Source organism: Sycon ciliatum, chromosome 8, assembly GCF_964019385.1.
Source record: "Sycon ciliatum chromosome 8, ocSycCili1.1, whole genome shotgun sequence".
Lineage (NCBI taxonomy): Eukaryota > Metazoa > Porifera > Calcarea > Leucosolenida > Sycettidae > Sycon > Sycon ciliatum.
In genome coordinates this window covers 27,645,562-27,664,403 of record NC_088650.1, presented here as the reverse complement: position 1 = coordinate 27,664,403, position 18,842 = coordinate 27,645,562, and the positions used below count along the sequence as shown (strand labels likewise).

At 47.3% G+C, this 18,842-nt stretch overlaps 2 protein-coding genes across 2 annotated transcripts; one reads left to right on the top strand and one right to left on the bottom strand.

Moving 5' to 3' along the window:
* Window positions 1-3: 3 nt before the first annotated feature.
* On the bottom strand, window positions 4-5,353 carry LOC135822565 (uncharacterized). Its single transcript, XM_065335367.1, has 4 exons — window positions 4,757-5,353; window positions 3,735-3,888; window positions 2,703-3,083; window positions 4-1,944 (listed from the first exon to the last, which is right to left on the bottom strand). The coding sequence occupies exons 2-4, from the start codon at window positions 3,799-3,801 to the stop codon at window positions 779-781; spliced, it is 1,614 nt and encodes a 537-aa protein (XP_065191439.1). The 5' UTR covers window positions 3,802-3,888; window positions 4,757-5,353; the 3' UTR covers window positions 4-778.
* Window positions 5,354-9,899: 4,546 nt separating this feature from the next.
* On the top strand, window positions 9,900-11,561 carry LOC135823671 (uncharacterized). Its single transcript, XM_065336520.1, has one exon. It carries the CDS (start codon window positions 9,900-9,902, stop codon window positions 11,559-11,561), a length of 1,662 nt encoding a protein of 553 aa, XP_065192592.1.
* The last annotated feature ends 7,281 nt before the right edge of the window (window positions 11,562-18,842 follow it).

Below are 18,842 nucleotides of genomic sequence, written 5' to 3'. Positions count from 1 at the left end.
TGCTTTGATTGAAAATGACCAACATTTAAAACACATAAAATCAAGGCGATCAGTTGGAGCCAAAGGATAACAAATTCATCGCATAATGATTGTTATGAGTCCGTCTGCAGCTCAAACTCAAAGCTCGTGCCATGTTGCCACGGTGCTTGTATGCCTACAAGTAACTTAGTTATGCAATACTTTCAAGAGGAGTCAAGTGAGTGGAACTAACTGGCTTTACTTGTGACATGTTCTAGAACGGATTGGATGATAATTAATTGAAAGAAATGCGGCAGTACACTAACGTTAGGTCATACAGTATCCATAAGACGGCGTGTGTGTGTGCGTTTGAGCCGTGGTTTTGACACAACAGAAAAGAATTGTGAACTATACAGTGCATACGGCCAGCACGTTAGCCAGGGACAAGCGAATGTGACTATGTCAACTTCAAAACACAGAGCATGGCATGCAATACAGTCATCTGGAGTGTACGTTTCAAGATGCATTTGGCATGTGTGTGCATTAACGTTATAACAATACATGTATTCGCCTATCCGCATTGGCAACAGGTTTATGAAACCTTAGCCATTGCTCAAGACGGACTGTTACCACTGGGCCTCAGGTTACATGATATCAAGAGTACATAACCCCCCGGGGGTTACGTACTCTTGATGATATCCTAGCGGCAAACTCAGTGTGACACTGACCTGACGGCCAGGGGGATGCGCGTTGCTTAGTACGTGTAGTGCGTGTTGTATGAGAATTATTGCTGCGGTATGCTTTGCAGTGTGTGCGACATTCACCGTTCGGTGTGCGTGTTCCTGGCCGTGCGTCCCTTGCCGTCTTCATCTTGACCTGACCTGGCAGCAGGCAGCGATGCATAGTGTTGTCGCTGCTCTTGACCGGGCGGTGGCAGCCTGGGACCAGAATCTGTCATATGCCGAGACTGAGCCCACTGGTCGACATCTTGCATCTCCATTGCCGAGAAGTCCATGCCGCCACTTGGGAAGGACGTATAGGACGGAGTGCTCGGGTACGTGCCGAGCTTAGCCGCCGTGAAAAACACGTCGTTTCCAGCTGGCGAGAGGCTGACTTGCGACGATGCGTTAGTTCTGAACGGAGTCACCTGGATGGTAGATATGCTGGTAGCCTGAGCGCCGTAGCCCGCATTGGTGATATTCGATACACTGGAATCTGGTACTCTCTCAGAGATCTTCCTGTGTGACGACGTCGACACATAGCCTTGTCCCAACTGGTCGTCACCCACTTCGACTTCGTCCCTGTACTGGTACAGTGGGTTGGACTTGACAACACCAGTTTGTAAACTGTCAGTGGCTTGAAGTGTTGCACCGAGGCCACCAGCGGAATCTGATATGGCACTGTCACTGCCGGCCATTACATTCACATAGACTTCTCGGGACCTTGGTTGTTGACGCCCTTCGGTTTGCTCTAGCTGTGCATCATCAGACTCCTGTAGTTGTTCGTAAAAGTTTGAAGCTTTGCTCAGCTTCTGCGATATCTTGCGCAGGCCACTGGGCGAGGGTTGGTGGTTTGGTGCAGCTGTATCAAACACCTGACCAACCGTGCCTCGAGTAAGTGGCATGGATACAGATCGGCGTACGGCCAAGGCTTTCGGTGCACCGGAGCTCTTAGTCGCTGACGGCTTCTCATCATCACGCAGCCGAGCGGCATGGCTCGGTGAAGCTAGGTTGGCAGGTGAGCACTCACTGACTAGTGGTGATTCTACTTCCTTGCCAACTGATTGCAATTTGCTATCGTCACTCTGTGTGTACACTGGCCGTCGGCCGCAGCACAGTAAGTAGATGACCATCAGCAAAAGGACGCCGTCGAACACTCCGAGGCCAGTGATCACCACGGCGCTGTTCTCCAGTTGAAACGACGATCCCAAGCCCGGTGTCTCGTCTCCAGGCTGTGTGGACGTGGATGTTCCATTGGTGATGTTGCCTGTGCAGGAGATTGAACACAGAAAGTCCATACATGTATAAAAAAAACAGGATTGGAATGCATGGCACAAGACTAAAAATAGCCTATTGTGTGCTAAGACGATGTGATCTATCCTTTTTAAGGATAGATCACATCGGTCCGGGGTGTCCCCCGGCGGGGTCAAGGGGGTGGAGCCACATGCGGGCGGGCTGGGGCAGAGCCTCCTTCAAAAGCTTTAGGGTATCTTCATATTTCAAGCTCCTGAGAGGCCCCATCTGGGACTACAAGTTACTACTGACATATTGTCAATGTGTCGGGGTTCATTCACATCATCCAAAGAAATTTGTATTTATATAAAAGGCAACATGAAAGAGAACGTTTACAATGACAGTAGTTGTTCAGCTAGTTGGTGCGGACGAAGCACTCATGATAGTAACATGCATGTAGTTTCACACCTCACTCAAGTGCATGCGTGCAGCGTGCACCGCACTGTCGCTTTGTACTTCCGGTGACTGCATATGCCTGCACTCAGGGGAGTTTCACTGTAGTTGTCAAAGGTTTCGTCGTCTGCACTGCAACCGCGGAGGGGGTTTCCGGGCAACCTGGAAACACTGCCAGCTACGCGCCTGGCCTACCTGCACAAGCTCTCAACCATATACATACACTGTATTCAGCTGCAGAGGAGCCTGCAAAGTTGCTAATTGTGATTTCTCCCCGAGTTTTGCTTGCCGCTAGTTCACAGTAGCACGTAGATCTAGTGACCAATGGACTGGACATACCTGTTGATAGTGGCATTGCAGAAGCTGTCATGACCGTGGTTCCCGCACTAGCCATTCCGCTGGGCACGACAAGCACGTTCCACGCAGCCGAGCTAGAACCGGCATAGTTACGTGCCGTGCACACAAACTGACCGGCGGTGTCCGGAGAAACCATGGCAACCAGCATAATGGCCGTTTGCTGCTGCTGTGAAGGCCCAGAAGCATTGGTTGAAATTATTACGGGATACTCGACGGGTGATCCGGCGTGTGTTATCGTGATTGTGAAGGTTCCATTTGACGAGCGGAAACTGCATGCGAGAAAGGTTTGAGATCCGAGGGTAACTGATACAGGTCCATCAGGTGTCGAGATAGTTGCGTCCAGGGTAGGAACTGAATGCACAACTGTAGTGATACACAATGCATGGAGAAGCAGGTAAGAAAAAGCAATCGTCAAGACACACAGAGAAAATGAGAGCGAGAGTACGGGTGGGTGTGTGTGTGAGAGAGAGAGAGAGAGAGAGAGAGAGAGAGAGAGAGAGAGAGAGAGAGAGAGAGAGAGAGAGAGAGAGAGAGAGAAGAGAGAGAGAAAGAGAGAGAGAGAGAGAGAGAGAGAGAGAGAGAGAGAGAGAGAGAGAGAGAGAGAGAGAGAGAGAGAGAGAGAGAGAGAGAGAGAGAGAGAGAGAGAGAGAAGAGAGAGAGAGAGAGAGAGAAGAGAGATAGAGAGAGAGAAAGAGAGAGAGAGAGAGAGAGAGAGAGAGAGAGAGAGAGAGAGAGAGAGAGAGAGAGAGAGAGAGAGAGAGGTGGGAGGGAGGGAGGAACAAAGGGAAGGGGGGAGGGAGGAACGAAGGGAAGGGGGGGAGGGAGGAATGAAGGGAAGGGGGGGGGGAGGGAGGGCAGGAGAGAAGGAGACTCAGAGAGAGAAGGGGAGGGGAGGAGAGCACAGGGAAGGAGAAAGTGGGAGGTAGACTGAGGAGAGAGAAGGTTGGGAGGGGCACAGCTACCGTTGGGTTCATCTTCAGCTAATGTCCTGCTCTCAGGCTGGCATGTACGTACCTTGAGCAGCAGCCAAGCAGGCTAGAGTGGCAGCAACAAGGCATGTGACCTGAACAAGTGAAGCCATCCTGGATGCATGCGCACGCGGCAACCACCATCAATTCCCCGGTGCAGTTGTTGCTTTGAATGTCAGCCTTTACATGAGGTTGTCCAACTGTGATTGCACAAGACATAGGCACAGAGGCAGAGATGCATAAAGGCACAGATAAAGCTGCCACCATGGCCGTTTGGTAGTATTCTCCCTGGGAGTGGGGTACTGCGCGGATGAAGCTTGCGTATCATGCCGGGTGCTGGGCTTGGGAGTAATGCAGGCATACATTCACTGCATAGGGCTGAACTACTCCACAAGTATCATGTTGCGCTGCCACCTGCATGTTTGGGTTCAGCTCGCCAGCTGCTAACTAGAGGAGGGCAAGTCCTGCATGGCTCTAGAATGTCAGCATTTCCCCAGAAAGCCTACGCAGGCTGGCTGAATTTTGCAGCCAACGTTGATAGATCTAAAGACCACCTAGCGCCTCGTTCACCGGTTCCCCACATCAAATATGCATAACAGGCGCCTGCGCCCTTCAAGGGGGGGGGGGGGGAGAGTCCGGGGGCCCTCCCCGGGGAAAATTTCAAAAAATGAAGCAAAATCCTGCAGTTTGAGCGAAAAAAAAAAGGGGGTTCTGGGCACCCAGGAACCCATACGGGGCACGCGCCTGCATAATTATAACATTACAGGCGCGTAGCCCGCATGGGGCACGTACCCCCCCCCCCCTCCCCTAACTATTTCGACCTAGGTTCCGTTAGGGGGAACAGCTACTCCCCTGCGTTAGGTGCAGTGGATGCGACAATCTCAACCTAGGTTTGGCCAGTGATCTTGGCTCCTTTCAGTTTGATCTTGGCTCCTTTGACGTGAATTTTCAAGATCTAACTTACTCTAACATCATGCCAATTACCAGTTAGCGCCTCGTGTGCCGGCTCCCATTGGGCCAACAGGCTTCATATCACTGTGAAACAACGCCTGGTCCAGAAATACTCACACTGCCAGGAGCTGACGCGAAACCTCTGCACTTCTGTCCGATAGTGGGAGTCGGAGTAGAGCTTCACAGTATCCCAGCCACTGTCACTGAGGCCCAGACCAGTGCGTGTTGGCTGTGTTCCTCCTGCTGCACTAACCACACCACTGCTATCCTGACACCAGGTACGTGCGGATCGGGCCAGCCAAAGCGAACACCCACCCTTCTTGACATCAGCAACTCGATCAGTTATGGATACGCGGCACCAACATATTCGGCAGTCCAAAACTCGCTGGGAGTTTGCGGCTGCAAGCTGGTCCGCAAGTCGGCTTTGGCCTGGGCTAGTTGTCTGGTGTCTCTCCACAGACCACGGGAAGCAGTTGTCAGCAGTACTATGGACTATGGTAGCTAACAAAGAGAGCACTCGGGATTATGCTCGTGAGAAAAACTACCTCATGCTCAGCACAGTACACCAGGACAGCCCAGAAGAGACACCGACGGCTCTGTAAGAAAGGCGATCCCTGCGCCTGGAGGCCACCTGTGTACCGTATTATCTCTAATAATTATAAGCACGGTCCTTTATTTTTTCAATGTACCTCCGCCCCGTGCACGCGTACGCGTGCTAGAGACGTTCCTTTATTATTGCCTATTGCCAGTATTGGAGACTGTTCCATTATTATTTCAACCTCATTTCAGAGGCATGTTGCCATGCCAAATTCATGTCAGACACGTACACACACATTTCAGGGTTTTTTTTCGCCGGTACGCAATTTCTGGACATGAAAATAAAATAGAGGCCCACTATACTGTACTAGCTAGCTGGCTGTGTGTTTTTCATTTTTCATATCTTTTTGTATCTATTGTATGGCCTAATCCTTCATCTTTCCAAATATGTGACAATTGCTCATGCTGTGATCCCAGAGACTTTATAGCAGGATGTTTTCGACAGGCCAATTTTTTGGCCTAAATTTCAGTGTATGGAATTCTGGACATGAAAGTAAAATAGCGTCAATAGGCATCCTATACTGCACCATTTTTGTTATTTTTTCTATTGGTGGACTGCAGTTGGCCTCTCCACACTTCCAGCCAGCAGGTCCAAGACTATACAGCGTCTGAAGTGGAGTGCACATGGGGAAGCCAACGATTCGTCCATTAGTGGCATTACTTCTTATTTTACTCAAAATTCAAAATTCTCTTGCGACATAGTACCACAAAACTCGTTGAAATGCCTCCCAAGAAAAGGCTATCTATCAACAAGCCACCGACACGAGGAGAAACTACAACAGCCCAGCTGTCAACTACAACAAGAAAAAAGTTCATCAACCTAACTGACTTGATTCTACACGCGACGAAAAATTATTTTACTCGAAATGTCCAGAAATGTACAATGTCCAGAAATAGCAATTCACCTCGTACAGATAATGAATTTACACAGTGTGCTTATAATGGAGACTCGAATAAGCACTCTATTTTTTGAATGCCGCCCCAAGGTGTTCTTATCTTGGAGACGTGAGGGCAGATATCGTAGCCGGCCCGTACTACGAGGCTATAACACATTTATTACGTGCATACTTCCCTAATTTGATGTACTCATCAACGTACACTGCCTTCACACGTAAAATTCGGGATCAGTACTACCAAGAGTAGATAAACACTACTCTTGGTACTACGAAAAACTACGAGGCACATGTGTCCAACCGGGCGCGATCACCAGGATTGCTAAAAAAAAAAAAAAAAAACTGGTATTACCGTACATGCGCACCTAGTACCTATGTACTTCCCATGTCCGATCCAATCACCGTACACCATGGTACACTGTCATTCATATTGGCAAGAGTACATAACCTCCCAAGAGTACCCCCTGTGATATCAAGAGTACATGCCCCCTCCCCCCCCCCCCCCCCCCCACCCTCCCTTGGTGATACATGTACATGTATCCGTATTGCGACATTCATCACCGGCACCGTAGGCCAAACACCATGCATGCACCACAAACATGAGACTGGCCATGTGTACTCACTCGCTTGCCTCAGCTCAGCTCACACTTCTACTTGTAGTTCAACAAACACATCGAAGCTTTTTATTTCTTCACAAAGTTGATTGTGCAGTTGTTGAAAGTGCACGTTTTGAAAGCTGAAGGCATTGCTGCAGGCATTTCCTGGTACATGGTGGCATTCGAGTTCATCCATCAAAAATTTGATAATAATAATAATAATAATAATTGCATTCCCAACTCATCACAACCACGCGCTCTTCAGCCGAACCATACAGAATATTTAGTTCTGAAATAATAATAATAATAATAATCCTGGTGGTGACAGTCAATTTTTTCTTCAGACTTTTCCCGTTTGTCTCTTTCCCTCAAACCAGTTAATATTTTATGACTTGGGGCTCCCCGCGTGCTAGTTTGTACGTGAAGTGTGTGGGTTACAGTGAGGGCTGCGTCCCACCCGCCTGTGTGGATTCACAGGAAGTGTGAGTTACGAAGTCTGAAGAAAACGTTGAACGGTCTCTGCTGGAATGACGACTACACCATAGCTCAGTGGTTAGAGCATCGCTGGCTACAAGCGAGGGTCCCTGGTTCGTGTCCTGGTGGTGACAGTCAATTTTTTCTTCAGACTTTTCCCGTTTGTCTCTTTCCCTCAAACCAGTTAATATTTTATGACTTGGGGCTCCCCGCGTGCTAGTTTGTACGTGAAGTGTGTGGGTTACAGTGAGGGCTGCGTCCCACCCGCCTGTGTGGATTCACAGGAAGTGTGAGTTACGAAGTCTGAAGAAAACGTTGAACGGTCTCTGCTGGAATGACGACTACACCATAGCTCAGTGGTTAGAGCATCGCTGGCTACAAGCGAGGGTCCCTGGTTCGAGTCCTGGTGGTGACAGTCAATTTTTTCTTCAGACTTTTACCGTTTGTCTCTTTCCCTCAAACCAGTTAATAATAATAATAAAAGTAGAAAGGAAAAGGACATATGGAAACGAGTTAGGAGTAACTCTCCACCACTGTAACTAGATACTATATACAGTCAGAAAGTGCAACAACTAGGCACAAAACTGACAGAGTACTGAGACATTCGACGTCCTGACACCTAGCTTCAACACATCTCCGTAGCGCTAACCGACAGCCTTCCAACTTGGAAGGTTCAAGGCTATGGAAAGACCAAAGAGGGGAAGGCAAGCGCAACGAAAACGAGCACAAGCTACAGTCCCAACGGAACAAAGAATGTCGATTGTCACTGGACGATGACGAGACCAGTAGGCGATTTGACAAAGCGGTCTAACTACAATTCGAAGCAGCAAAGCAGCACACCACCCAACTTGGGTGGGTCAAAAATATCGATAAGATAAGTTAAGATAAGTTACTCCTAACTCGTTTCCATATGTCCTTTTCCTTTCTACTTTTATTATTGGCTCAATACCCGAGTTTCAAATAATAATAATAATAATAATAATTTGAAACTCGGATGTTGAGCCATAAATAAATGTGGAAGAGAAAAAGACATATGGATACGAGTTAAGAGTAACTCTCCATCACTGTAACATGATACTATATACAGTCAGAAAGTGCAATAACTAGGTACAAAACTGACAGAGTACTGAAACATTCGACGTCCTGACACCTAGCTTCAACACATCTCCGTAGCGCTAACCGACAGCCTTCCAACTTGGAAGGTTCAAGGTTATGGAAAAGACCAAAGAGGGGAAGGCAAGCGCAACGAAAACGAGCAAAAGCTACAGTCCCAACGGAACAAAGAATGTCGATTGTTACTGGACGATGACGAGACCAGTACGATATTTGACAAAGCGGTCTAACTACAATTCGAAGCAGCAAAGCAGCACACCACCCAACTTGGGTGGGTCATAAATATCAAAGATAAGTGAAGAAAGGGAAGCTTTGCGAAAACGAATTGTACAAGCCGAAAGCCAAACTCCTACAGTACTCCTCATGCATGACATTGTGATGGACTAGTTGACTACAAAACAAGTCGACATTCTTTGTTCCGTTGGGACTGTAGCTTTTGCTCGTTTTCGTTGCGCTTGCCTTCCCCTCTTTGGTCTTTTCCATAACCTTGAACCTTCCAAGTTGGAAGGCTGTCGGTTAGCGCTACGGAGATGTGTTGAAGCTAGGTGTCAGGACGTCGAATGTTTCAGTACTCTGTCAGTTTTGTGCCTAGTTATTGCACTTTCTGACTGTATATAGTATCATGTTACAGTGATGGAGAGTTACTCTTAACTCGTATCCATATGTCTTTTTCTCTTCCACATTTATTTATGGCTCAACATCCGAGTTTCAAATTGCACACCTGATGAGCCGTCACGAACCATACGGCGAAACGTACGTCGTGTGAAACAACTTGTTTTGTAGTCAACTAGTCCATCACAATGTCATGCATGAGGAGTACTGTAGGAGTTTGGCTTTCGGCTTGTACAATTCGTTTTCGCAAAGCTTCCCTTTCTTTACTTATCTTTGATATTTATGACCCACCCAAGTTGGGTGGTGTGCTGCTTTGCTGCTTCGAATTGTAGTTAGACCGCTTTGTCAAATATCGTACTGGTCTCGTCATCGTCCAGTAACAATCGACATTCTTTGTTCCGTTGGGACTGTAGCTTTTGCTCGTTGTCGTTGCGCTTGCCTTCCCCTCTTTGGTCTTTTCCATAACCTTGAACCTTCCAAGTTGGAAGGCTGTCGGTTAGCGCTACGGAGATGTGTTGAAGCTAGGTGTCAGGACGTCGAATGTTTCAGTACTCTGTCAGTTTTGTGCCTAGTTATTGCACTTTCTGACTGTATATAGTATCATGTTACAGTGATGGAGAGTTACTCTTAACTCGTATCCATATGTCTTTTTCTCTTCCACAATAATAATAATAATAATAATAATAATAATAATAATAATAATAACCGCGATGTAGAAGCAAGTTTGAAAAATAGGAGCTCTGGCAGAGTGGGCTTCTCCACATACTGCCCGCTCCTATTCCTTTTCGCTTTTCCCACAGTTGCATTCCTCGTGTCAAGTAGCCCTTGTCCATCATTTTGTGTAGTATTTGCCGTTAGTGTATGTCCGAGCCAGCCAACAGGAGGTTGAAATGGAGCCGACAGGACAACGAAGATGTTGCAAGATGTTATCTTATAGCCTCAGTCGGCGGTACGTTACGTGTGTACGGAGACCGGATGCTGATGGAATGGACTCAGCTGCGCCCCGACCGACCGTTGTCTAAGCAGCACCTCATGGACCAGCTAAGGTTTGTGAAAAGAACAAAAAAGATTACCGACATCGAATTTGATGAGATAAAGGCTCGGCTCGGAAGGGACGGATTGCTCGTGACGGCTGGCACTGACAACGCTGTGCCTGCGGAGCTGCCGGAGGCGAATGCTTTGGGTGAGTCTGGTGCGTCGATCCTGGTGCCTGGTTCGTGTGACGGCATGGTGACTAGCCCAGACGTTGCTGAGGCCACCCACATGCACAGTGAGTTGCTGGACGCTTCTGTTGATGGTTTGCGTGGAGCTAGTCCTGACACCTCAGTTACATCAGGTGGTTCGGGTGATGGCACTGGCGCAGCAATGCAAACTGGCACCAACGCTAGTGACACCCTGGGTGCGTTCGAGCCAGATAGTACACCACTCTACGCCAAACTTGTTGAAATCTACGAACAGTGCGGTGCAACTACTCCAGAGTCCAGGTCGAGCCTACCAGTACCTAGGCACGTGGCCAGGAAGTCTCTGGCCTCTGCCACTGCCCGTGTGAACAAGATACTCCCTAGACTCCTGGAGTGTGACCGTGAGGTGCGAAATGACACCACCTCGCTTGGCCAGATCAGTGACATGGTCTATGCTGGGGCCAAGCTTGTACTCTCACTGCTGGATATCAATACAGATGGCACCCCTGACACAACTAGAGGAGAACGTTCCTTGCCTGCCTGGCGACAACGCCTTGAAAAACGTGTTTGTGCACTGAGGGCTGACGTCTCCCGGCTGACCAGCTTCCTGCGTGATGGATCCCTCTCTGACACCAACATCAAGCAGCACAGGATCCACCGGCAATATAAAGTCCAGACTTTGGATCAGGCCCGCCAGCTACTGGAGCATACGAAAATGCAGCTAGAAGCAACAGCCGCACGGATCCGGCGCTATAAGCTAGAGGCAACACGCAGGTCGGAGAATCGTGTTTTCGTCACGAATGAGCGTCAGTTCTACCGCAATATGACCAAGTCTACGGAAATGCCTGGGCAGCCACCTGTCGACCAGGCTGCTGCGCATCCATCGGCTGAGGCTGTTACTGAGTTCTGGTCATCTATACTGGAACAACCCGTGGAGCTGCGTGGCGGTGCTTGGCTTGATAATTTGGAGAGGGACTGTGAGGAGATTCAACAACAAGACCGTGTCATTCTTGAACTGGAGGACCTCAGGGACATCTTGAAGAAATCAAACAACTGGAAAGCCCCAGGACGGGACAAGATCCATGCATTTTGGTGGAAGAAGTTTTCGTCTATCCACGAGCGGCTTGTGGTCTCCTTTCAATCAATCCTGGATGCAGAGACAGAGTCGCCGGCCTGGTTCTCGTTTGGTATCACCACTCTACTGCCTAAGAAAGGAGACCTTTCTAGGCCCGAGAATTATCGCCCAATAACATGCCTGCCAACGATTAGCAAGATATTCACATCCTTACTCGCTGCTGCCATGTGGCGCCATCAAGAGTCCATAACCCCCCAGAGTGTGCAACTCCAGGTTGGGGTCTGGCGCAACGAAATCCAAACATTCTCGAGCTATCTACCATGCTACGAACATTCAAAGAAGAACGCATTACTATTCGTAAGCCTCCAGTTCGAGCGATAAACATTCAACAATTCCAAGACGACATTAGCTCCAGTTTGACTGCTCTCCATAATAACAACACTTCGCCATCTGAGATCACTCTAAACGAGCACATTGCCCTATTCCAAACCTCAATAGCTGACACCCTTGACAAGCATTGTCCGACCACGACCATCACCACGTCACCACGATACAAACCTTCTCTTTGGGTGGACGGTGAACTAAGGCAATTACTCTATCGCCGGAAAAGAGCACATAGGAAAATGATACAGAGACCGGATGATCAACGTCTAACTCAGGCTTTCCGTGCTCTAAGGCGCGAAAGTAAACTCCTCATGCGAAGAAAGAAAGCTGCGTATTTCCAAAACGAACTGACTCGAAACAATCGCAACCCAAGGCTACAGTGGAAAACAATCAACTCTTTGCTTGGGAGAACAACTGTGTACCATGAGCCCCATGCCTCAGTCAAAGACATTTCAGCAACGTTCGCCAGGATAGTCTCACCTCGAGCCCCTGCCCCAGCAACACCTGCAGGTGCAGCTGGCACCGTGACCTTTGGACACCTCAACGTATCACCGACCGCTCCACAGCGCGCTTCGAGTGCACCCTCACGATCAGGCACAGGTATCGAACTACCGATCGGACCAATGCCAGAGCCGTCCCTCACTGAGTTTGAACCGGTGTCAGCAGCAACCATAGTGTCCCATTTGAAACGCCTTGACAGCCACAAAGCAAGTGGTCCAGATAAAATACCTCCGTCCATCTACAAACTCCTCCAGAAACAAATCGCTCCCTCTCTTGCCCAGCTCTTCACCATCTCTTTCAGATCAGGTATTTTTCCCTCTTTATACAAGATTGCCAACGTTCGTCCAATTCACAAGCGCGGGAGTTCATCTGATCCCAGTAATTATCGACCTATTTCCCTCCTCCCGATCGCTTCCAAGCTGCTGGAGAGGTGCGCGTATGAGCAGATCATGTCGCACATACAAGGTGAATCATTTCCGAACGCGTTGCCGAATGAACAGTTCGCCTACCGCAAGCAGCATTCCTGCGAAGATCTTTTAGCCACGACAACAAACGACTGGCAAGCATGTCTAGACAAGGGCCAATTTGTTGTCGCTGCTTTTCTCGATCTCAGCAAAGCATTTGACACAGTCAATCACGCCTCCCTTCTTCAAGAACTCTTCTCTATTGGTGTCGGTGGTACTGCACTGCAATGGATAGCTAGTTTCCTATGTGACCGTCGCCAACGAGTAGTCACGAAGCATCAGGAAGGTGAACCATGCTACGAACATTCAAAGAAGAACGCATTACTATTCGTAAGCCTCCAGTTCGAGCGATAAACATTCAACAATTCCAAGACGACATTAGCTCCAGTTTGACTGCTCTCCATAATAACAACACTTCGCCATCTGAGATCACTCTAAACGAGCACATTGCCCTATTCCAAACCTCAATAGCTGACACCCTTGACAAGCATTGTCCGACCACGACCATCACCACGTCACCACGATACAAACCTTCTCTTTGGGTGGACGGTGAACTAAGGCAATTACTCTATCGCCGGAAAAGAGCACATAGGAAAATGATACAGAGACCGGATGATCAACGTCTAACTCAGGCTTTCCGTGCTCTAAGGCGCGAAAGTAAACTCCTCATGCGAAGAAAGAAAGCTGCGTATTTCCAAAACGAACTGACTCGAAACAATCGCAACCCAAGGCTACAGTGGAAAACAATCAACTCTTTGCTTGGGAGAACAACTGTGTACCATGAGCCCCATGCCTCAGTCAAAGACATTTCAGCAACGTTCGCCAGGATAGTCTCACCTCGAGCCCCTGCCCCAGCAACACCTGCAGGTGCAGCTGGCACCGTGACCTTTGGACACCTCAACGTATCACCGACCGCTCCACAGCGCGCTTCGAGTGCACCCTCACGATCAGGCACAGGTATCGAACTACCGATCGGACCAATGCCAGAGCCGTCCCTCACTGAGTTTGAACCGGTGTCAGCAGCAACCATAGTGTCCCATTTGAAACGCCTTGACAGCCACAAAGCAAGTGGTCCAGATAAAATACCTCCGTCCATCTACAAACTCCTCCAGAAACAAATCGCTCCCTCTCTTGCCCAGCTCTTCACCATCTCTTTCAGATCAGGTATTTTTCCCTCTTTATACAAGATTGCCAACGTTCGTCCAATTCACAAGCGCGGGAGTTCATCTGATCCCAGTAATTATCGACCTATTTCCCTCCTCCCGATCGCTTCCAAGCTGCTGGAGAGGTGCGCGTATGAGCAGATCATGTCGCACATACAAGGTGAATCATTTCCGAACGCGTTGCCGAATGAACAGTTCGCCTACCGCAAGCAGCATTCCTGCGAAGATCTTTTAGCCACGACAACAAACGACTGGCAAGCATGTCTAGACAAGGGCCAATTTGTTGTCGCTGCTTTTCTCGATCTCAGCAAAGCATTTGACACAGTCAATCACGCCTCCCTTCTTCAAGAACTCTTCTCTATTGGTGTCGGTGGTACTGCACTGCAATGGATAGCTAGTTTCCTATGTGACCGTCGCCAACGAGTAGTCACGAAGCATCAGGAAGGTGAACAGTACACACCTACAAGAGGTGTACCTCAAGGGTCAACATTGGGTCCTGCCCTCTTTAACCTATCTGTCCGAGCTCTGCCATCATGTACCATCACGAGCAAGGTTCGGCAATTTGCAGACGACGTGTCTATGTATAAGGCAGGCACGAACTTGCAGAAACTCACTGATGATCTCTCTGCTGACATATCTGTCATCAGAGAGTACCTACGTGACCGAGGTCTCAATCTTAATAACTCCAAGACTCAATTTATCATCATAAGACAAAAAACAAAATGTGTTCCTCCTAACATCTGCCTTCGGCTCGGCGATGTCCTCATATCCCCAACACCAACGGTGAAGTATCTTGGCCTCACCATTGACGAACATCTATCATTCTCCTCATATGTCACTGAAGTTGAGAAAAAGGTCGGAACAAAACTTGCCATGTTCCGGAAGATCAGGGACAATCTGACACCGGCTGCGAGAAAGACCTTCTACTGCTCATTTATTCAAGCACACCTCGAATATGGTTCTAATGCGTTTGTACACTGCCTTCACACCACACAACATGATAGACTAACTCGTATTGCTAACCGCGCTGTTAGGATTGTTTTTGGTTTCCCTTGGCACTATGATGTTTCAGTCTTACACACCAGATATGGCCTTGCTCCTATTGCACTGCGCTATCAGCTTAAACTGTATATTCTTGTCTTTCGGGCCATACGTGGCATGTGTAGCACTCTGCTCTCTGATTGCTTCTGCCTTCGTTCTGCCACAACACGCACAGCTGCCCATACACGTTCCCAGTCCATAGATTCACTTGCTCTGCCTAAAGCACGCACTCGTTATGGCTTATTCGCTTTGAGCTTTCTGGCTTCTGACCGCTGGAATTCTCTTCCAGCTGACATTCGCTCTTGCTCCTCGCTTTCACTATTCCGCAAATCTATACGTGACCACATAGGGTACCCTGTAAAAAGGCCTTAGGCCTGTGGGGATTGCCCTATTCAAAATTTAAATAATAATAATAATAATAAACATTGCGTCATCCGGTCCCCGGGCAAGCATGGGCGGATGGGGCCATATCCCCATGTGCATATCTGGTACATCCGGCGGGGGTTTCAAGTTGAAGGTTGCTTTGAAGCAAGCCACGGAAGTGTCACGTAAAACGTTTGCTGCACGGGCTATGCAGTGTTAGCAGAACGGCTTTGATTTCACAGTCACAGAATTTTTTTATTTGAAGAGAGTTTCTCTGCTCGTTGTCTGAAAAGCTTGTATTGGGAGAGTTCGTGACTCCGGGATAGCAAGAATAGGCATGGATATAGATTTACAAGATTTGATGGAAATAGCTCTTCGGCATGAAGACCCGATCGATTTCGAAGTAGATGTGCTTCAACCTGCAGTGAATGTTCCTGCTGGGTTCACAACCAGACGGTTCAAATTGACGGGTGTTCCATTGCATGTGAGAAGCACAGACTTCGAGCAATAAATCTCTATCCAGGTGCTGGAAGAATTAACAATTTCCAACACTCGACAATCGAGAGAAGAAAATGAGGAGCCCAGATCGAACAAAAACTGACGAATATCGTCCACAGAGACACTGCACTCCGGCGACAATGGGGAGCGCTTTGCTTTAGGTTCAACAGTGGCCATTGTTCTTCTCTTATCGGAGAGACACTCAAAAGAGAAAACTGTTCGACAACTCTAAAAATAAAATAATTTAGAAAAGCGATCCTGTCAGCTTTTCTATTATTGTGTTCACATGGCAAGAAAAACGACACCGCTATGCTACGTAAGTTTCTACGTAAGGTGCTCGGTATTTCACTTAGGCTACGTAAGTCTCTACGTAAGGTGCTCGGTATTAGATCTACCAACGGGTGGTAGCCGCGTGCTCTGCACGTGCACGGCAGACATTGTGTTGCAGTGCAGTCCGTGTTTGGATGTGCATGCGCGAGGAACTTTCTCCTTTGGAACTGCTTCTTGTATGAGCTGTTTCGGATATTTCGTCTCCTGGCATGGCTTATTTCGTTTCGGCGCTGCTGAGACCTCCTTTCGCGGAATATTACTCAATGACATGTCGACAGGTGAGTTGACCAGTTCCCTTTGATTCATTTGCTTGTGTTGACTCTTTCATTTACGAAAAGTGTGCTGATTTTGGGCGGAATGCAATAAATAATGGACAAGCTGACAGGATCTCTTTTCTAAATTTAGCTTTTCCGCTGCCGAGGCCTCCTTTTACGGAATACTCGATGACAGGTGATCTCTGAGTTGACCGGTTTCCTTCGATTCATTTGCTTATGCTCACCCTTTCATTTACGGAAACGTGTGCTGATTTTATTCGGATTTAGATCCATTTTTATCTCTTTGCCCTTGTCTACAGTGTGCGAAGAACGCGAGTTCACCTTCTTGACGGTAAGGCTTATGTTAGATGTGTTGTCGAAATACTCATAATTATTCATTGTAAGTTGGTACATTACAAGTAGGGCACTGGTCAGTGGCATACTATCGTTGGCAGTTCCCAATCTGGAGGGAAAGGTTCAAGGATCCATTGACCGAGTTTGCAAAATAAATTCCGCATATCAGCAAAATCTCCATTGTGGAGAGGTTCAGTAAACTTGTTTGCTTCATACGAAACAAGCCAATGGGTGCAGTCTCGTCTCGTGAAGATCTCGTATTTGTGTGATTGGATTTGTTTACTCGAGTCTGGGCTGTTTGATTTATTATTTGTGAGTACATGTACCACCGAGATTGCACTGCCCCAAATAAAGTTTCGTGCCGCCAAAGCAAGAATTACGATCTGCAATCTGTTTGTAGTACCTGCAAGAATGTGCTGTACATGGATGGTACTTTCTCTGTTGCTGTTTCAGTTGCCGTCATGTTGCTAAAGAAACGTTCAGTAGAGAGGTTCTGCAAAACGAAAATTCGAACGAAGTTTCGCGACAGTCCTTGCGAAAGTGTGTACGACTTTTTGCACGAACTTTGCGTTCTGCACATTTTCGTAGTTTGCGCGGGCGAAGCGCACGTACGCCATGACCCTATCTCACGAAAGTGTGTACGACAGTTCATTTCGCGTTCCCTGCGTCCAAAGTTGCGAAAGTTCGTGCGAAATTTCGCACTTCATGACGTAGAACGAAAGTTTGTACGCATTTTCGTTTCGCAGAACCTCTCTAGTGACTCATTTCTTTCATACGAGACGAGTCAATGAGTTGGTGTGGCTTAGAATCTTTCGCTGTAGAAGAAATCTATTTGTATGTCTATTGGACAAATAATTGTATTCACTGGTTATAAAATAGGTTAAGACAATCTCACAGAATAAATACCATCGGTTCCTTGGTGTTCGTCCTAAAGAGGTTAGACTGGATATCATTCATACTCACCAAAAGATGTGTAATATTTTATTATTATGGAGTGCCTTGTTTATCTCTCAGTACCTCCAACCATAGCCTTGCCCCTTTTATCCTCAGGATCAGTGTAGTTGTTGGAACGAGGTGTCGGACTCAGCAATGTATTTGTTTACATTTTAATACATGTTTATTGTTCCTCCTTTGCTGTGTTGTTTTAGAAAATCGTGGACTAACAGTTTGAAGTCATTGAACTACTTCCAAAAGTTGTATCGACATCAACAGGATTACGACTTCAGTGCAATATGATGCAGGATGACCTTATCACGATAACCCATGATTATAAACCATTATATACACAGAATCAACAAAAACATCTGTGACACGCACCTGGTTACATTTCTCAAATAAATCTGATCGAGGGTGGGGATATCTGAAAGGCAAGACAATTTTATGACAGAGTCATGAAATTCTGCAACAGCAACATGCAAAGAATGACCTCCGTATAAAAAAAAGTATCACCACGGTCCACCACTACTCACATGTTTCCCCGCAGAAGAACATGCTAGTGCCATTTTCTGCAAGAAAAGGCTTGCACATCAATGCGTATAATACGGTATTGATATGATGTGAAGCCCATCATTTACGTACTGATATAGGACACTCCATTGATTGGTACATGGTGACAGAAAAAACAAAAGAAATTATAGCAATAAAAACTGCTTTATGGCAGTTTTCAAAAAAAAGTTATTGTGTTCTAGTCCATGGACCCCGTCTAAAAAGTAAGAAATTAACGAAATGTGATAGCCGAAAATTAAAATTTCACACAAAACCTCACAATAATCACACACAGTCACAGAATGAAAAGCTACATGTAGAAGACCTTTTCCCCTCGTGATCCTCTTTCCTATGCATGCATGACATGCATGTTGCCCATTGTTGGTGCAGTACAGGTTTAGTGCTGAAAACAGCATTTCAAGTGTTGTGATTATTGTGAGGTTTTGTGTGAAATTTTAATTTTCGGCTATCACATTTCGTTAATTTCTTACTTTTTAGACGGGGTCCATGGACTAGAACACAATAACTTTTTTTTGAAAACTGCCATAAAGCAGTTTTTATTGCTATAATTCTTTGTGTACTTGAGCCTTTCCAGGCGTGTTACGTACAATACCTGACCGTGGATTCGTAAAGAAAGACCCCAAATTGGGCAAACGGGCGAAGTAGGTCCGGGCCAAACTTCCCATTTCGTCATAGCTACTCACTACATGACGTATGAAGTTTGGATTTCGTTGCGGCACTGATTTGTGCTGAGAAGGATCACGAGTTGCACACTCTGGGGGGTTATGGACTCTTGGCGCCATTTATCTTCAGAGGATATCTTTG